Source organism: Lepus europaeus, chromosome 11 (assembly GCF_033115175.1).
Source record: "Lepus europaeus isolate LE1 chromosome 11, mLepTim1.pri, whole genome shotgun sequence".
Lineage (NCBI taxonomy): Eukaryota > Metazoa > Chordata > Mammalia > Lagomorpha > Leporidae > Lepus > Lepus europaeus.
The window spans coordinates 39,536,895-39,549,214 of record NC_084837.1 but is presented as its reverse complement, the minus strand read 5'-3'; the positions used below and the strand labels follow the sequence as shown (position 1 = coordinate 39,549,214).

The 12,320-nt window shown below is 56.0% G+C and overlaps 1 protein-coding gene across 1 annotated transcript; it reads right to left on the bottom strand.

Moving 5' to 3' along the window:
- Window positions 1-7,783: 7,783 nt before the first annotated feature.
- NFKBIA (NFKB inhibitor alpha) lies at window positions 7,784-10,865 on the bottom strand. Its single transcript, XM_062205262.1, has 6 exons — window positions 10,542-10,865; window positions 9,862-9,970; window positions 9,320-9,530; window positions 8,986-9,074; window positions 8,607-8,867; window positions 7,784-8,325 (listed from the first exon to the last, which is right to left on the bottom strand). The coding sequence occupies exons 1-6, from the start codon at window positions 10,766-10,768 to the stop codon at window positions 8,278-8,280; spliced, it is 945 nt and encodes a 314-aa protein (XP_062061246.1). The 5' UTR covers window positions 10,769-10,865; the 3' UTR covers window positions 7,784-8,277.
- Between the last annotated feature and the right edge of the window lie 1,455 nt (window positions 10,866-12,320).

Below are 12,320 nucleotides of genomic sequence, written 5' to 3'. Positions count from 1 at the left end.
TTCGCTGTTTCCACAAACCCGAAACGGCTGTGCTGTGCCGTTCTCTCCCCTTCCTTAAACCCAACTTGCAATTCTGGTGCGAGCTGACCTCTCCCTCCTCACGTGCAGCCACACCTGGGCCCTTGGGCTGCCTCCTAACAAGGCAATGAATTCAGCCCAGCTCTGTCTTATTAGCAGTTTGGGTGGTGCCGTTCAGGGAGCCAGGAGCGTTTGGCACAATCAGCAACCACACACCTGCCGATGTCTCTCTTCTCCAGAATGGAAACTCAGGTGCACTCCTTCCAGAAAGCTCTCTTGGTGGGACTGACCCAATCTGAGGCCCTGTAGACAGCCAGGATGGCTGTGGAGGTCCTGTCCATCCGTTCATGTGAATGGAGCTGTCTCTGGACCCCAGGCACAGAACCCCTCATGACACATCCCAGGCCCGAGAGGTACCACGCACAGCTGGACTGAGCCTTTCCCGGGCAATCTGCCCACAGGTACCGTATGAACCAGCGTTAGCCTCTGAAAGGTGAAAGCTTTCACTACCATTTGCCTTGTAGGTTGCAGGATATTCACATACCATGGCTTAGGTCTCTTAGGTCTCTTGGTACAAACAGAGACCCAAGCCTGGGGTTTCAGTGCGACCCCAGGGTCCGATCCAGCTTCCTATTCATGCGCACCCCGGGGAGGCAGCAGCTGATGGCTCAAGCAGCTGGGCCCCTGCCGTTCATGTAGGAGATCTGGATAGAGTTCCGAGGGCCTGGTTTTGGCCCGCTCCTGACGGTTGCAGGCATCTGGGGAGTGAACCAGTAGACAGGAGATTTCTCACTGTCTCTCTGCTTTCAAATGAATGAAAGTGATTGAAAACAACAACAACAACAAGAAAGGTCTACAGAGCCGGCTGCCCCCTAGCCAGGCCACACGCAGCAGGACGTTTGGCAAGGCCCTGCCCTGGGAAGCTGCCCGTGGGTGACGGGGTGGCAAGGCAGGTGGAGAGGATCATTAAAAATCAACTTCAACTTGGATCAGCACTAGAACATCTCGCCTGAAAGAAGCTCATTCAGTAGCTCTCCAGAAGCAGCCCTTGCTTGCTTGCTTGGGCATCCCCAGAGACAAATATTAACAGACTGTACTTCGACGTTTCTAAAAGTCTGACCAAATTCTTTCATGTGGTGACTTTGGTAGACCCAAGCCTCAGTCAGGCACAAACGTAGACCGCACGACTGGGAACTCCTGGAAGAAGAGTCAGGCCTCACTTCCTTTATTTAGCACCATCTGAAACGTAGTGCTGAAAACTTCGGACAGATGAATCAGGACGTGGGTCCAGATCTGCCCAGGTCCCACCCTCTTGTTCAGTCTCCTGTGGTCTCCCGACATTGTAGATCTTGCATTTTCAGAATTTTTATAGTTTCTATGAGACTTTTTCCCATTAAGATGAGACATCAGAAATTCAAACCACCCTTCATAATGTAGACCCAGTTTTGCAGGACCTCAGCAGCAAATGGGACGAATTCAGAAGTGATGACCACAGATCCCTTTTGTTAGTGGGAGTTCCCATGGGTGCGGTGTAGGGGTAAAGCTGCTGCCTACAGTACTGGAATCCCATATGTGTGCCGGTTCAGATCCCGATTCAGCTCTCTGCTATGGCCTGAGAAAGCAGTGGAAGATGGCCCAAGCACTTGGACCCCTGCACCCACATGGGAGACATGGAAGAAGCTGCTGGCTCCTGGCTTTGGATGGGCTCAGCTCTAGCTGTTGCAGCCATTTGAGGAGTGCACCAGCAGATGGAAGACCTCTCTCTCTCTCTCTCTCCCTCTCTCTCTGCCTCTCTGTAACTCTGTCTTTAAAATAAATAAATCTTTAAATTTTTTTAATGTTTATTTATTTTGAAAGGTAGGGAAAGTGGAGGTGGAGACCCATCTCCCATGTATTAGTTCATTCCCTCAAATGCCTGCAACAGCCATGGTTGGGCCATCCAAAGCCAGCAGCCAAGAACTCCATCCAGTTCTCCCATGTGGGTGGCAGGAACCCAAGTACCTGAACCATCACCTGTGCCTCCCAGGTGCATTAGCAGGAAGCTGGAACTGGAAGCAGAGCACCTAGGACACAGACCAGGCACTTTGATGTGGGACACTGGTGTACCAAACGGTTGACTTAACCTACTGCACCACAACACCTATGCTTAAATAAAGATTAAAAAAGAAAAGTAGTCCTATTTCACTGGACGGTTTGAAGATTACAGGAGTAAATATTTGTAAACCACTTACAATAGTGTCTGGTACATGGTAAACACTATAGTAAATAAAAAAGTTTATTTTATCCCTTATTTATGAAGATATTTCAAAAACTTTATGAAAAAATTCATTTAAAAGGTAAGCTTATTTTGGTGCAAAAAATTGAAATACATACATTTTCTCAAGATATATGTTCTTGTTAATTTTTTGAAGACTACTTACATGCATGGATTTCTTTTTTTTTTTTTTTTTTTTTTTTGACAGAGTGGACAGTGAGAGAGAGAGACAGAGAGAAAGGTCTTCCTTTTGCCGTTGGTTCACTCTCCAATGGCCGCCGCGGCCTGCGTGCTGCACTGATCCAAAGGCAGGAGCCAGGTGCTTCTCCTGGTCTCCCATGGGGTGCAGGGCCCAAGCACTTGGGCCATCCTCCACTGCACTCCCTGGCCACAGCAGAGAGCTGGCCTGGAAGAGGGGCAACTGGGACAGAATCTGGTGCTCCAACCGGGACTAGAACCTGGTGTGCCGGCGCCGCAAGGCGGAGGATTAGCCTGTTGAGCCACGGCGCCAGCCCATGCATGGATTTCTACTTTGTTGCACCAAAATGAACTTATCTTGTAGTCCCAATTTCCACAATGTTTTTATGTACCTCATAGTGTTACAGAGATCATAGATTAGTTAAATAACATGGTACATAAAACACTGTACAAAATTAAACCATGGAAATCTTAATTTAAAAAACACTTGCCTTTAATTAGTTGAATGTTTTCCATGATGAACTGACGGCCACATTGTAGGGGAACTTATTCTCCAGGTTTTCCTTGCTGCAATTGAGTCAGCTGCTTCTTAGGCTTCTCTTATTCCAGAAAGGACAGTGGGAGCTTTGTTGTGGGAAGGGGAGCAGCTGCCTCTTCATTCTTTCCACTCCCAAGCCTGCTCGGGGCAGGCCCTGCACCCATGGCAACGCCTTAGAGAGGTACAGATAAACTCATCCTCTAACCAGCTTTCAGCTTCTTCATGGGCAAATCACCCTTCCAAATGGGGTTTTTCCCTGGCTGTTGTTCTTCTCTGGGAGCCCCGATGATTGTGCCTCCAGCCTCGTTTTGTGTCCGTCATCACACCTACCTGGTGTGTTGGCCTTGGCCCCTGTTTTAGGTGCTCAAGATCCTGCTCTGCTTTTCAAAAGGCTTGAGTTCCTGGTGCTGGATTAGCCTTCCCAGCTGCAGCAGAAGCACTTGGTCCTGTGTGCAGTGGTCTCCAGGGGGGTGGCAGGCAGCACTCACTGTGTAAGACCTGTTTTTTTTTTTTTTTTTTTTTTGCTAGGCAGAGTTAGACAGTGATAGAGAGAGCTATAGACAGTGAAAGAGAGACAGAGAGAAAGGTCTTCCTTCCGTTGGTTCACTTCCCTAATGGCTGCCACGGCTGGTGCTGCGCCGATCCAAAGCCAGGAGCCAGGTACTTCCTTCCAGTCCCCCATGCGGGTGCAGGGCCCAAGCACTTGGGCCATCCTCCACTGCCCTCCCGGGCCACAGCAGAGAGCTGGACTGGAAGAGGGGCAACCGGGACAGAACTGGCACCCCAACCAGGACTAGAACCCGGGGTGCAGGCGCCGCAGGCGGAGGATTAGCCAAATGAGCCACGGCGCCGGCCAAGGCCTGGTTCTTGAAGGTGTGATCCCAGACCAACAGCACCTCGTGCTAGAAACGCGCGGTCCTGGGCAGGCGTTTGAGGGTCTGGGTTTGTTTCCGGGTTTCCCTCCTTGATTCCAGCTTCCTACCCTTGCGCATGCTGGGAGGCAGTGGTGAGGGCTCCAGTGGTTGGGTCCCTGGCACTCACGTGGAAGTCCTGGATTGAGCTCCATGCTCCCGGCTTCATTCTGTCTATTCCTGGCTGTTGTGGGCATGTGGGAAGCAAAACAGCAGACAGACTCTCAAATAAATAAATACGAATGTTTGAACAACACAGAATCTTGCTGAGTTGGAGTCTGCCTTTCAACAAGAGCCCTCAGCGATTCAAGAGCACGGTGGTGCATCGGAGAAGCCCCGGGCTCCTGTGTGCGCATCATTCGTCCTAAATTCAGAGACTGGGGACTGACATCTATCAGGCTCGGCTCTGGAATCTAGGGTCACTCACAGATGCACAGATGTACAGTGCAGGCCGCTGCGGACGGCGGATTTAATCCCTGCCCGGAAATTAGTTTAGTTCTGAATGCAGCTTGATTTCCTGCCATATGTCAAAAGGTCGCTTGGAGCATGGGATAAGGCACTAGATAGTCCTGGCAGTCCCCAGGGCCCCTCCCTCCTCCATTCTGCATTTTGTGCCTGAGCCCGGTGCTGCCAGCGTGCTCTGAGCTGTCGCCTTCTCCACCTAAGCAAGGAGTCTTGGAGGCAGAGGCCAAGGCTTGCTCATCCCTCGGCTTGGAGGATAATGGCTCTTTCTAATGCAAGCAAACGAATGGGACTGGGTCCACTGCTCTAGGAACTGCACTGTCTGTGACGCTCCCTCAAAATGGGGACACAGCCTAGGACGTCCCTGTGCAGGTCCCCCCGGTGGGGAATGCCTCTTGGGCATGGTTCTGGCGGGAGTTGCAATCTCTGACCTTTCTTGCCAAATGAAACTTCAGCTACACCTCGGGCATGTTCACGAGAAGTGGCAAGGGGATGAAAGCAGAAGGCGTGTCTGACTCACTTCTAACTGTCACGGCTTAATCACTTCCAGCAGCAGCAGAAGTTTCAGTGTGAATCTCGGAAGCACCCGCCTTCAACATTTCCAGGGCTCCGGGGAGGATCTTGAAATTGCTTAGACTAGTTTGTCCAAGCAAAAACCCTTTCATGGGGCCAGCGCTGTGGCATAGGGGTAAAGCTATCACCTGCAGTGCCGGCATCATATATGGACACCAGTTCGAGTCCTGGCTGCTCCACTTCTGATCCAGCTCCCTGCTAATGCCTGGGAAAGCAGCAGAAGATGGCCCAAGTGCTTGGGCTCCTGCACCCGTGTGGGAGACCCAGAAGTGGCTCCTGGCTTCAGATTGGCGCAGCTCCAGCCGTGGTGGCCAACTAGGGAGTGAACCAGCGGATGGAAGACCTCTCTCTCTCTTTCTCTCTCTCTCTCTCTCTCTCCCCCTTCTTCTTTCCCTCCTTCCCTCCCTCCCTCTCTCTCTCTGTAAATGTTTTAAATAATAAATAAATCTTATAGAAAGAAATACCTTTCTATCTGGAAGAGCTTATTCCGTGTGACCCAGAAAGGAAATCTCTCCTGCTGGATGGGCAGGCAGGACTCAAGGAACAGAGCCAGGAAGTGGCCGACGTGACTTCCTGTGTCCTGGTGTCACTTGCCTCCTTCACAGGGCTCCCTTCCTTCTTCCCATCCTGGCAGGACCTGGAGTTTCTTGGAGAAAAACCAAGGCGTGTAAGACCAGGCTCTCCTGCTGAACTCTCCTCCGTGAAAGCTGGCGTTCCTGCTTAGAGACTTGAAGAAGGCTGTCTACTGGTTACGAGGCTTCCGTTCTAGCATTTTCTGTTAGGGAGCTCCAGGCCCCTGATTGCCGTGATGGGAAGAAAGTGGGTTTAAAAGAAAAGGAGGCCGGCGCTGTGGCTTAACAGGCTAATCCTCCGCCTTGCGGCGCTGGCACACCGGGTTCTAGTCCTGGTTGGGGTGCCGGATTCTATCCCGGTTGCCCCTCTTCCAGGCCAGCTCTCTGCTATGGCCCGGGAAGGCAGTGGAGGATGGCCCAAGTGCTTGGGCCCTGCACCCGCATGGGAGACCAGGAGAAGCACCTGGCTCCTGGCTTCGGATCAGCGAGATGCGCCGGCCGCAGCAGCCATTGGAGGGTGAACCAACGGCAAAAAGGAAGACCTTTCTCTCTGTCTCTCTCTCTATCCACTCTGCCTGTCAAAAAAAAAAAAAAAAAAAAGGAAAAGAAAGGAGTGGAGGAAGAGAGCACTGAAGAACTGGGAACTGGGGTGGCCTTCGGAACTGAACCAGACTCAGCTTCCTTGGGATTTGTGCTGCCAGGGGAGGCCGTGGGAGGGGAAGGAGCTAGGCCCAAGTGGGTCAGAGGTAGCCCCTGCTGCCCAAACCATGGACAGTGATGCCGACACGGGAGCTGACCTCTAAGGGGGCTGAGGAGATGCAGGCCACGCCGCTGTGTCCTGTTTTGCCGCCCGCCTAGCCCAGAGCTTGGAGCAAGGGTGTATGGGATACAGGCACAAACTCAATGGCATTATGGGAGAAGTCATTTCTGGCCAAGCAGGAATCACTAAGGGAATCACCCCAAACTGGGGAGCCAAGTGTCCAACCCTTGTTGAGTGTGGAGGTGTGAGTCTCTCTCCCACCCCGAGCTGGCCTCCCCCACTTACCAGCTGAGAGCTGGGCCTAATGGACATGCACGTGTGGCATCACCAAAAACCTAGTGTTCAGGTGCTCCGGGACGGACAAGGGATTCCCGGGAAGAGCCTGTGGTGGAGGGGCCCACAGTGCTGGCTCCAGGGCAGGGCTGGCAATGACCACACGGCTGTAATGCTTTTTCTATGTATTGGCTCCTTTTGGCCTAAGGGAGGTGACCATCATTTTAATTTTTTTCTAATCTGTAGATCAGGAGAGGGGTACCATGAAAGAATGGCAGTGTATTTTTAGGCGTAAACCAATGGACACAGTTGTATGCACCACTCTGCCTCTCTAGAATGCCAGAAATCTCACTGCTCTTTCTACTGACACGAGATGCGTTGTTGGGTGAAGGCAGCTACTACAGAACATTCTAAACCCAATGTGTACAAGTTACTAATTCCACAGAATTACAGAATCCTCAAGCCTCGATTTTGTTTATACCACAGCCAGTAACCAAATAGGCAGATTTAGGGATAGGGCACTTCCAGAAGATGTTTAACCACCTGCAAACATTAAGTAAGCTACCTGCCTCTCTGGCAAGGCGACCTTGGCCGGGACAGCTTCTCTGGACTTGTTTCACCCACTGTGCAATCCAGGCAGCCGTGCGATAGCTTGTTTCTCTTCAGCACGATGTGCCTGGCACCCTGCACCCTGCTCGGCGTTTCACGGGGATGGCTTTGTGCAACCCCCCCACCCCCGCCCCGACAGTAAACGAGGAAGCCAAGGCCCACAGGTGAGCACCTGCAACCAAACGCCAGTGCAGTCTCCCTGCCGAGACCGCGGCGGGGACATCTGTCCCCACTTCCCGCTTCCTCAAACAGGAGGTCAGCACATTCCTCCAGGCGCAAATGACCGCCTGACGTAGAAGCTGGGCTTTTGGAATAGCTCAGACGAAAAGGATGAAGAGAGATAAGGGAGTATCTTCCAGCCACAGGCCAAGAGGCTTGCTGTCACCCCAAGCATGAGACTGGCATTTCCTCTCACACCTGCTCCTGCCTCCCTGCCACTCGCCCAGAGCCTGCAGAGGGGAAGCTGGGGGTGTGGGTGAGCAGCTGCTGTGGGACAGAGCCCTAGTGCGGGCTGTGGCAAGCCCTCCCCGCAACTCCCCACCTGCACCGCGCTCTGAAAATCGAATGCCTCTGAGAATAGCAGTCCCGGCAGCAGCCCAAGGAAAACAATCCAGGTAACTCTGTAAAAATCTCTTTAATAAATATACATCTCAGAAGTACCAAAATAATTACTGACAAAATACACTATGTACACTATGTATAGGAGGGTGACCCTGGACCCCACAGCACCGAAAGGTCTGACCACACACGGGGTTGTTCGGGGTCACAGGATCCCCCCAGGATTGGCCACCAGGTCCAGGTGATCTACCAGAAGCAAAATAAATAAAACGTGGTCCTTTCACGAGATTTTGGATAATCGTCCCCAAAGCTCCCACCAGAACGAAGTTTAAGAGGTGTTTTTCCTCTGAACCCTCATCTTTCTTCTCCCCGAGGCAAAGTTCACAAAAACAGCCAAACACGGGCCAATCCACCACAGTAGAGCGCTTCGGGCCGGGAAGACACCCTTGGCATTTTTTTTCCCTTTTTTTCTTTTTCTTTTTTTTTTTAGAAAAATAAAACTCTCTTTTTGTACAAATATACAAGTCCACGTGTTTTCCAGGCATCCAGGCTCATAAGGTCAGGCGCTGGCCTCCAAACACGCAGTCATCATAGGGCAGCTGGAAGAAGAAGAGGCGAGTAAACCTCCAGGGCCCAGCCCGGGGCCGTGGGATGCAGGCCAGGGCCCCGGCTGCGACTGCAGCTCTCCCATCCCCACACCCCCCGTGCAATGAACTTGACAGGCTGAGTGCATTTCCCTTGAAGGGTTTTCTGCTTAAAGAAGGGTAAGCTACTTTTATTTTTATTGGGGGTGAAAAAAAAGGCACGATGCAGTCGGAGAGCTCTATCCAATATCCCAGGGCTGCTCAGGGGGCCTGGCAGGGTGGGGGAGGGGGCTCACCTCGTCCTCCGTGCCGTCCGACTCCGTGTCACAGCTCTCCTCGTCCTCACTCTCGGGCAACCTCTGGAGGTTCTCCAAGGTCAGCTGGCCCAGCTGCTGCTGGATCCGGGTGCTGGGACGGCCCCATGTGAGCTGGTACGGGGAGTAGCCCTGGTAGGTGACCCGGTTGACGTCGGCCCCGCACTTCAACAAGAGCGACACCAGGTCCGGATTCTGCAGGTCCACGGCGAGGTGGAGGGCCGTGCGCCCATTGCAGGGTTCCTGGAGCCAAGAGGAGTGGGAGATGCTTAGGAGGCGTCTGGCATTCCTGTGTGCAGCCAGCATGGCTGACATGTTGCTGGCAAAGAGCAGCACTCCACCTGGCTCGTGACGCACTCACCTGGGCATTGACATCAGCACCCCAGGACACCAACAGCTCCACGATGCCCAGGTAGCCATGGATGGAGGCCAGGTGCAGACACGTGTGGCCTAGACAGACAGAAGGAAGAGAGCATCACCACCTGTTTCACCGTCCCCCTAGTCACTCACGGGACAAGCACATGTGGCCCCCGAATTCTAAGAAGCCTGAATCTGGGTGCTGAATGAACATTCCAGCAGCATTAGGCGCTTGCTACCCCTCCTGCTTCCACAAGCTGGGAGTCTAAGCGCTTCCCTGCAGGCCTTAGGCCGGCCCGCCTCTCCCACGCCGCCCGCCTGGGACAGCACAGCCGTACCGTTGTAGTTGGTGGCCTGCAGAATGGAGTGCAGGTGCTGGGCCGTGCAGGTCTGCTTGAGGACGCCCACGCTGGCCAGGCAGCCCTGCTCGCAGGCAAGGTGCAGCGGAGTGTTTCCTCGAAAGTCCCGCAGCTCAGGATCGCAGCCAGCTTCCAGCAGCGCCTCAGCAATTTCTGGCTGGCTAGTGATGACAGCCAAGTGGAGCGGCGTCTAGAGTGGGAGAGAGAGCACAGATAAGCCTCGGCGCAAAGTCATCATCCGAGTCCCCCTGAGCCGCAGACATCTCCCGGGGGTGGGTGCTGCTCTTCCCAGATAGGGACAGGGGGCCAAAGACCAGGGCCCCGGGTGGGTCGCAAAGACCTCCCCCAATCCGTGGACTTTTAACTCCCCAGGAGGCGGGCTTATTGGAATGGGAAAGGCCAGGGCAGGTAAGGGCCTGTGGCTGTTCTTTCAGAGAGCTAGGGGGGGTGGGGGGGGGCTGTGCCACATCGACTGCATCCCGAGGTCACAGAGGGCACAGGGCTGGGGACGACAGGCGCACCTGCTGCAGGTTGTTCTGGAAGTTGAGGAAGGCCAGGTCTCCCTTCACCTGGCGAATCACTTCCATGGTCAAAGCCTTCTCTTCATGGATGATGGCCAAGTGGAGGAACCTGCAGGCCAGAGAGGGGAAAACCCCCCGCAGGGGCGGTGAGCGCACTGCGTGGGGCCCCGGGGAGGCGCGGCCTGCGGGGGATTGCGCAAGGCCGGGGTTTCTGGAGCCGGGGCCGCGGTGTTTTCCGCGAGGTTATTATGAGCTGAGTGTTCCTGGCAGGCGCCCAGGGACTTTCCGGGCCCCGCCCCCCCCGCGGCGGCGCCGGCCAGGCCGCCCCGCCCTCCCGGCGGCCCGGAACGCCCTGTACTTCCCCAGCCGGCCGCGCGGCGCCCGCCCGCCCGCCTTATGCAACCCGGGACTCGGCGTCCCTGCCGCCGCGCCGCCCCCCGCCGCGAGCGCCGGGCTGCGGGGGCTGGGGCTGTGCGGGACGGGGCCGTCCACGCCCTCCCCCGCCGGCCCCAGGAGCCCCCCGAGGAGCCCCGGCCCGCGCGCGCGGCCGCCCCGCAGCTTTGCGGCAGACTCGGCGGCGGCTGCGCGGCCACCCCCCCGCCCCGGCCGGCTGTGCTGCAGCCCCGGGCCCCGCGCTGCAGGCCCGGCCGCCCCCCGGCCCTCAGCGCCCCGACACGTACGAGTCTCCGTCCTCGGTGAGCTGCTGCCTCCAGGGCTCGGCGGCGCGCGGCGCCTCCTGCGGCTCCAGGCGGATCTCGCGCAGCTCCTTCACCATCTGCTCGTACTCCTCGTCCTTCATGGAGTCCAGGCCGCTGTCGTGGCGGTCGTCCAGCAGGCGCTCTTTCTTCAGCGCGTCCCGGGGCCCCTCCATGGCCCAGTCCTGAGCGTGCTCGGCCGCCTGAAACATGGCGCTGCTCCCCAGGTGCTCGGCCGCGGGCTGCGCGCTGGCGTCCTCGTCCTGTCGCCGGCTCCGGGCGGGCGGCGCGCTGCGACTGTTGTGGGCTCGGCAGCGCCGCCGCGCCGCCCTATAAACGCTGGCCGGGGATTTCTCTGGGGCGGGGTCAGGCGCGGGGAATTTCCAAGCCAGTCAGACCAGAAAAGAGAACTGGCTTGGTCCTCTGCTAGGGGAAAAAAAAAAAAAAAAGCAGCCTAAACTCCGAGCCGGGGTTCATCGGAGAAACTCCCTGGGATGACCCACCGGGGTCATGTCCAGGGAACTTCTCGCTGCGCGCTGAGTGGCTGGAAAGTCCTCCGGGCCCGGCGGCCGCCGCCGCCCCGGTGCTTCCCTGCGGGCCGCGCGCGGCCAGGCCGACCCTGCGGGGCCCTCCTCGCTCCCCGGGGTTTCCCACGGCCGATTGCACTCGGGGTCGTCGGCTGCAGGGATCCCGGGGACGCAGACCTGCCGGGCCGTTCCTCTTTGGGGTTTGCCGCCCAGCCGGTCCTTTCCGTTTTCTCGGATCTTGCGGAAGCGCAAGAGTGGAAACGGTGGCTGGCCGTGGGGGTTCGGCTTCCCCAGAGTTGGGTGCAGGTCGCGGGCGGGCCCCTGGGTTCCCGCAGATTCCCTGCCCTGTAGGGGTGCAAGCGCTCCTGGCTTCCCGCCCACCTCGGGGAGAAGCTGGGATTTAAACCAAGTCCCTTCCTGGGGACTAACAGGCCTGTCTGCTGGGGGAGGGACAGATCTCGCCCCGCGAGGGGTCAGTGGGGCCGCGAGGGTTTGCTTTCTGTTACGCAAGGAGTTCGTCTTGGTGGGAGGGGTTGCAGGTAACCTTGCAGTAACGAAGTTCATGGTCTGTGCTGCAGGGCATGGACCCTGGGCCTATTTCTGAGTGCCCCGCTGAGCAATTTTTCAGCATTGGGAGGAGCCTGACCAATGGGTGGCAGTTAATGTCTTACCCAGGATTGGGCCTGAAAGATGGCCAAGAGTAGCTGCCAGGCCCCCCGCGGGAGGTTCCAGGCAGCTCCCCCGCGTGCTCTGGGAGAGGGCAGTAGCTGGAGCCATTCCTGCAGTGCCACTCCTGAGAGATTCCCCGGGCTTTAGAGAGGTTATGCTCCGGGCCCCCGAAGCTGCAGACGTGGGCTGAATTCAACTACTTCTGGAATTGGTGCAGGTAATCAAATCGGCTTTGATCGGAGTCTGAGCAGGAGCTCCAGGGGCCTCTGCAGAGGTTTCTGGAAGTTGTGGCAATCACCTTCGCCTTACTGATCAGGTGCAAAGCAACCCTTGCCTCTCCTTGAATCTCTACCCGTTCCCCCCATATGGAACATAGGGGATAGGGTCACTAGGACAAAATATGAGGGCAAAAAAGTAAAATCAAGAAATAAAACCCTCAGTAGTAATGGTCACATGTTAGCACGAGAACTTCCCAGGTAGAGACTGCAGTGTCTGCAGGCTTAGGAACCGCACACACGGGTTTATCAAGGCAAGGTCGCACAGTGATGCAGGCGGGAGGCCTCGGTTC

Excerpts from the sequence above, each read along its gene's own strand:
- NFKBIA (XM_062205262.1), bottom strand. The coding sequence starts at position 10,768 with ATGTTTCAGGCGGCCGAGCACGCTCAGGACTGGGCCATGGAGGGGCCC. Across the intron at positions 9,531-9,861 it reads TCCAGAACAACCTGCAGCAG|ACGCCGCTCCACTTGGCTGT; the intron begins GTGCGCCTGTCG and ends CTCCCACTCTAG. Across the intron at positions 8,868-8,985 it reads GTGCTGATGTCAATGCCCAG|GAACCCTGCAATGGGCGCAC; the intron begins GTGAGTGCGTCA and ends TCTTGGCTCCAG.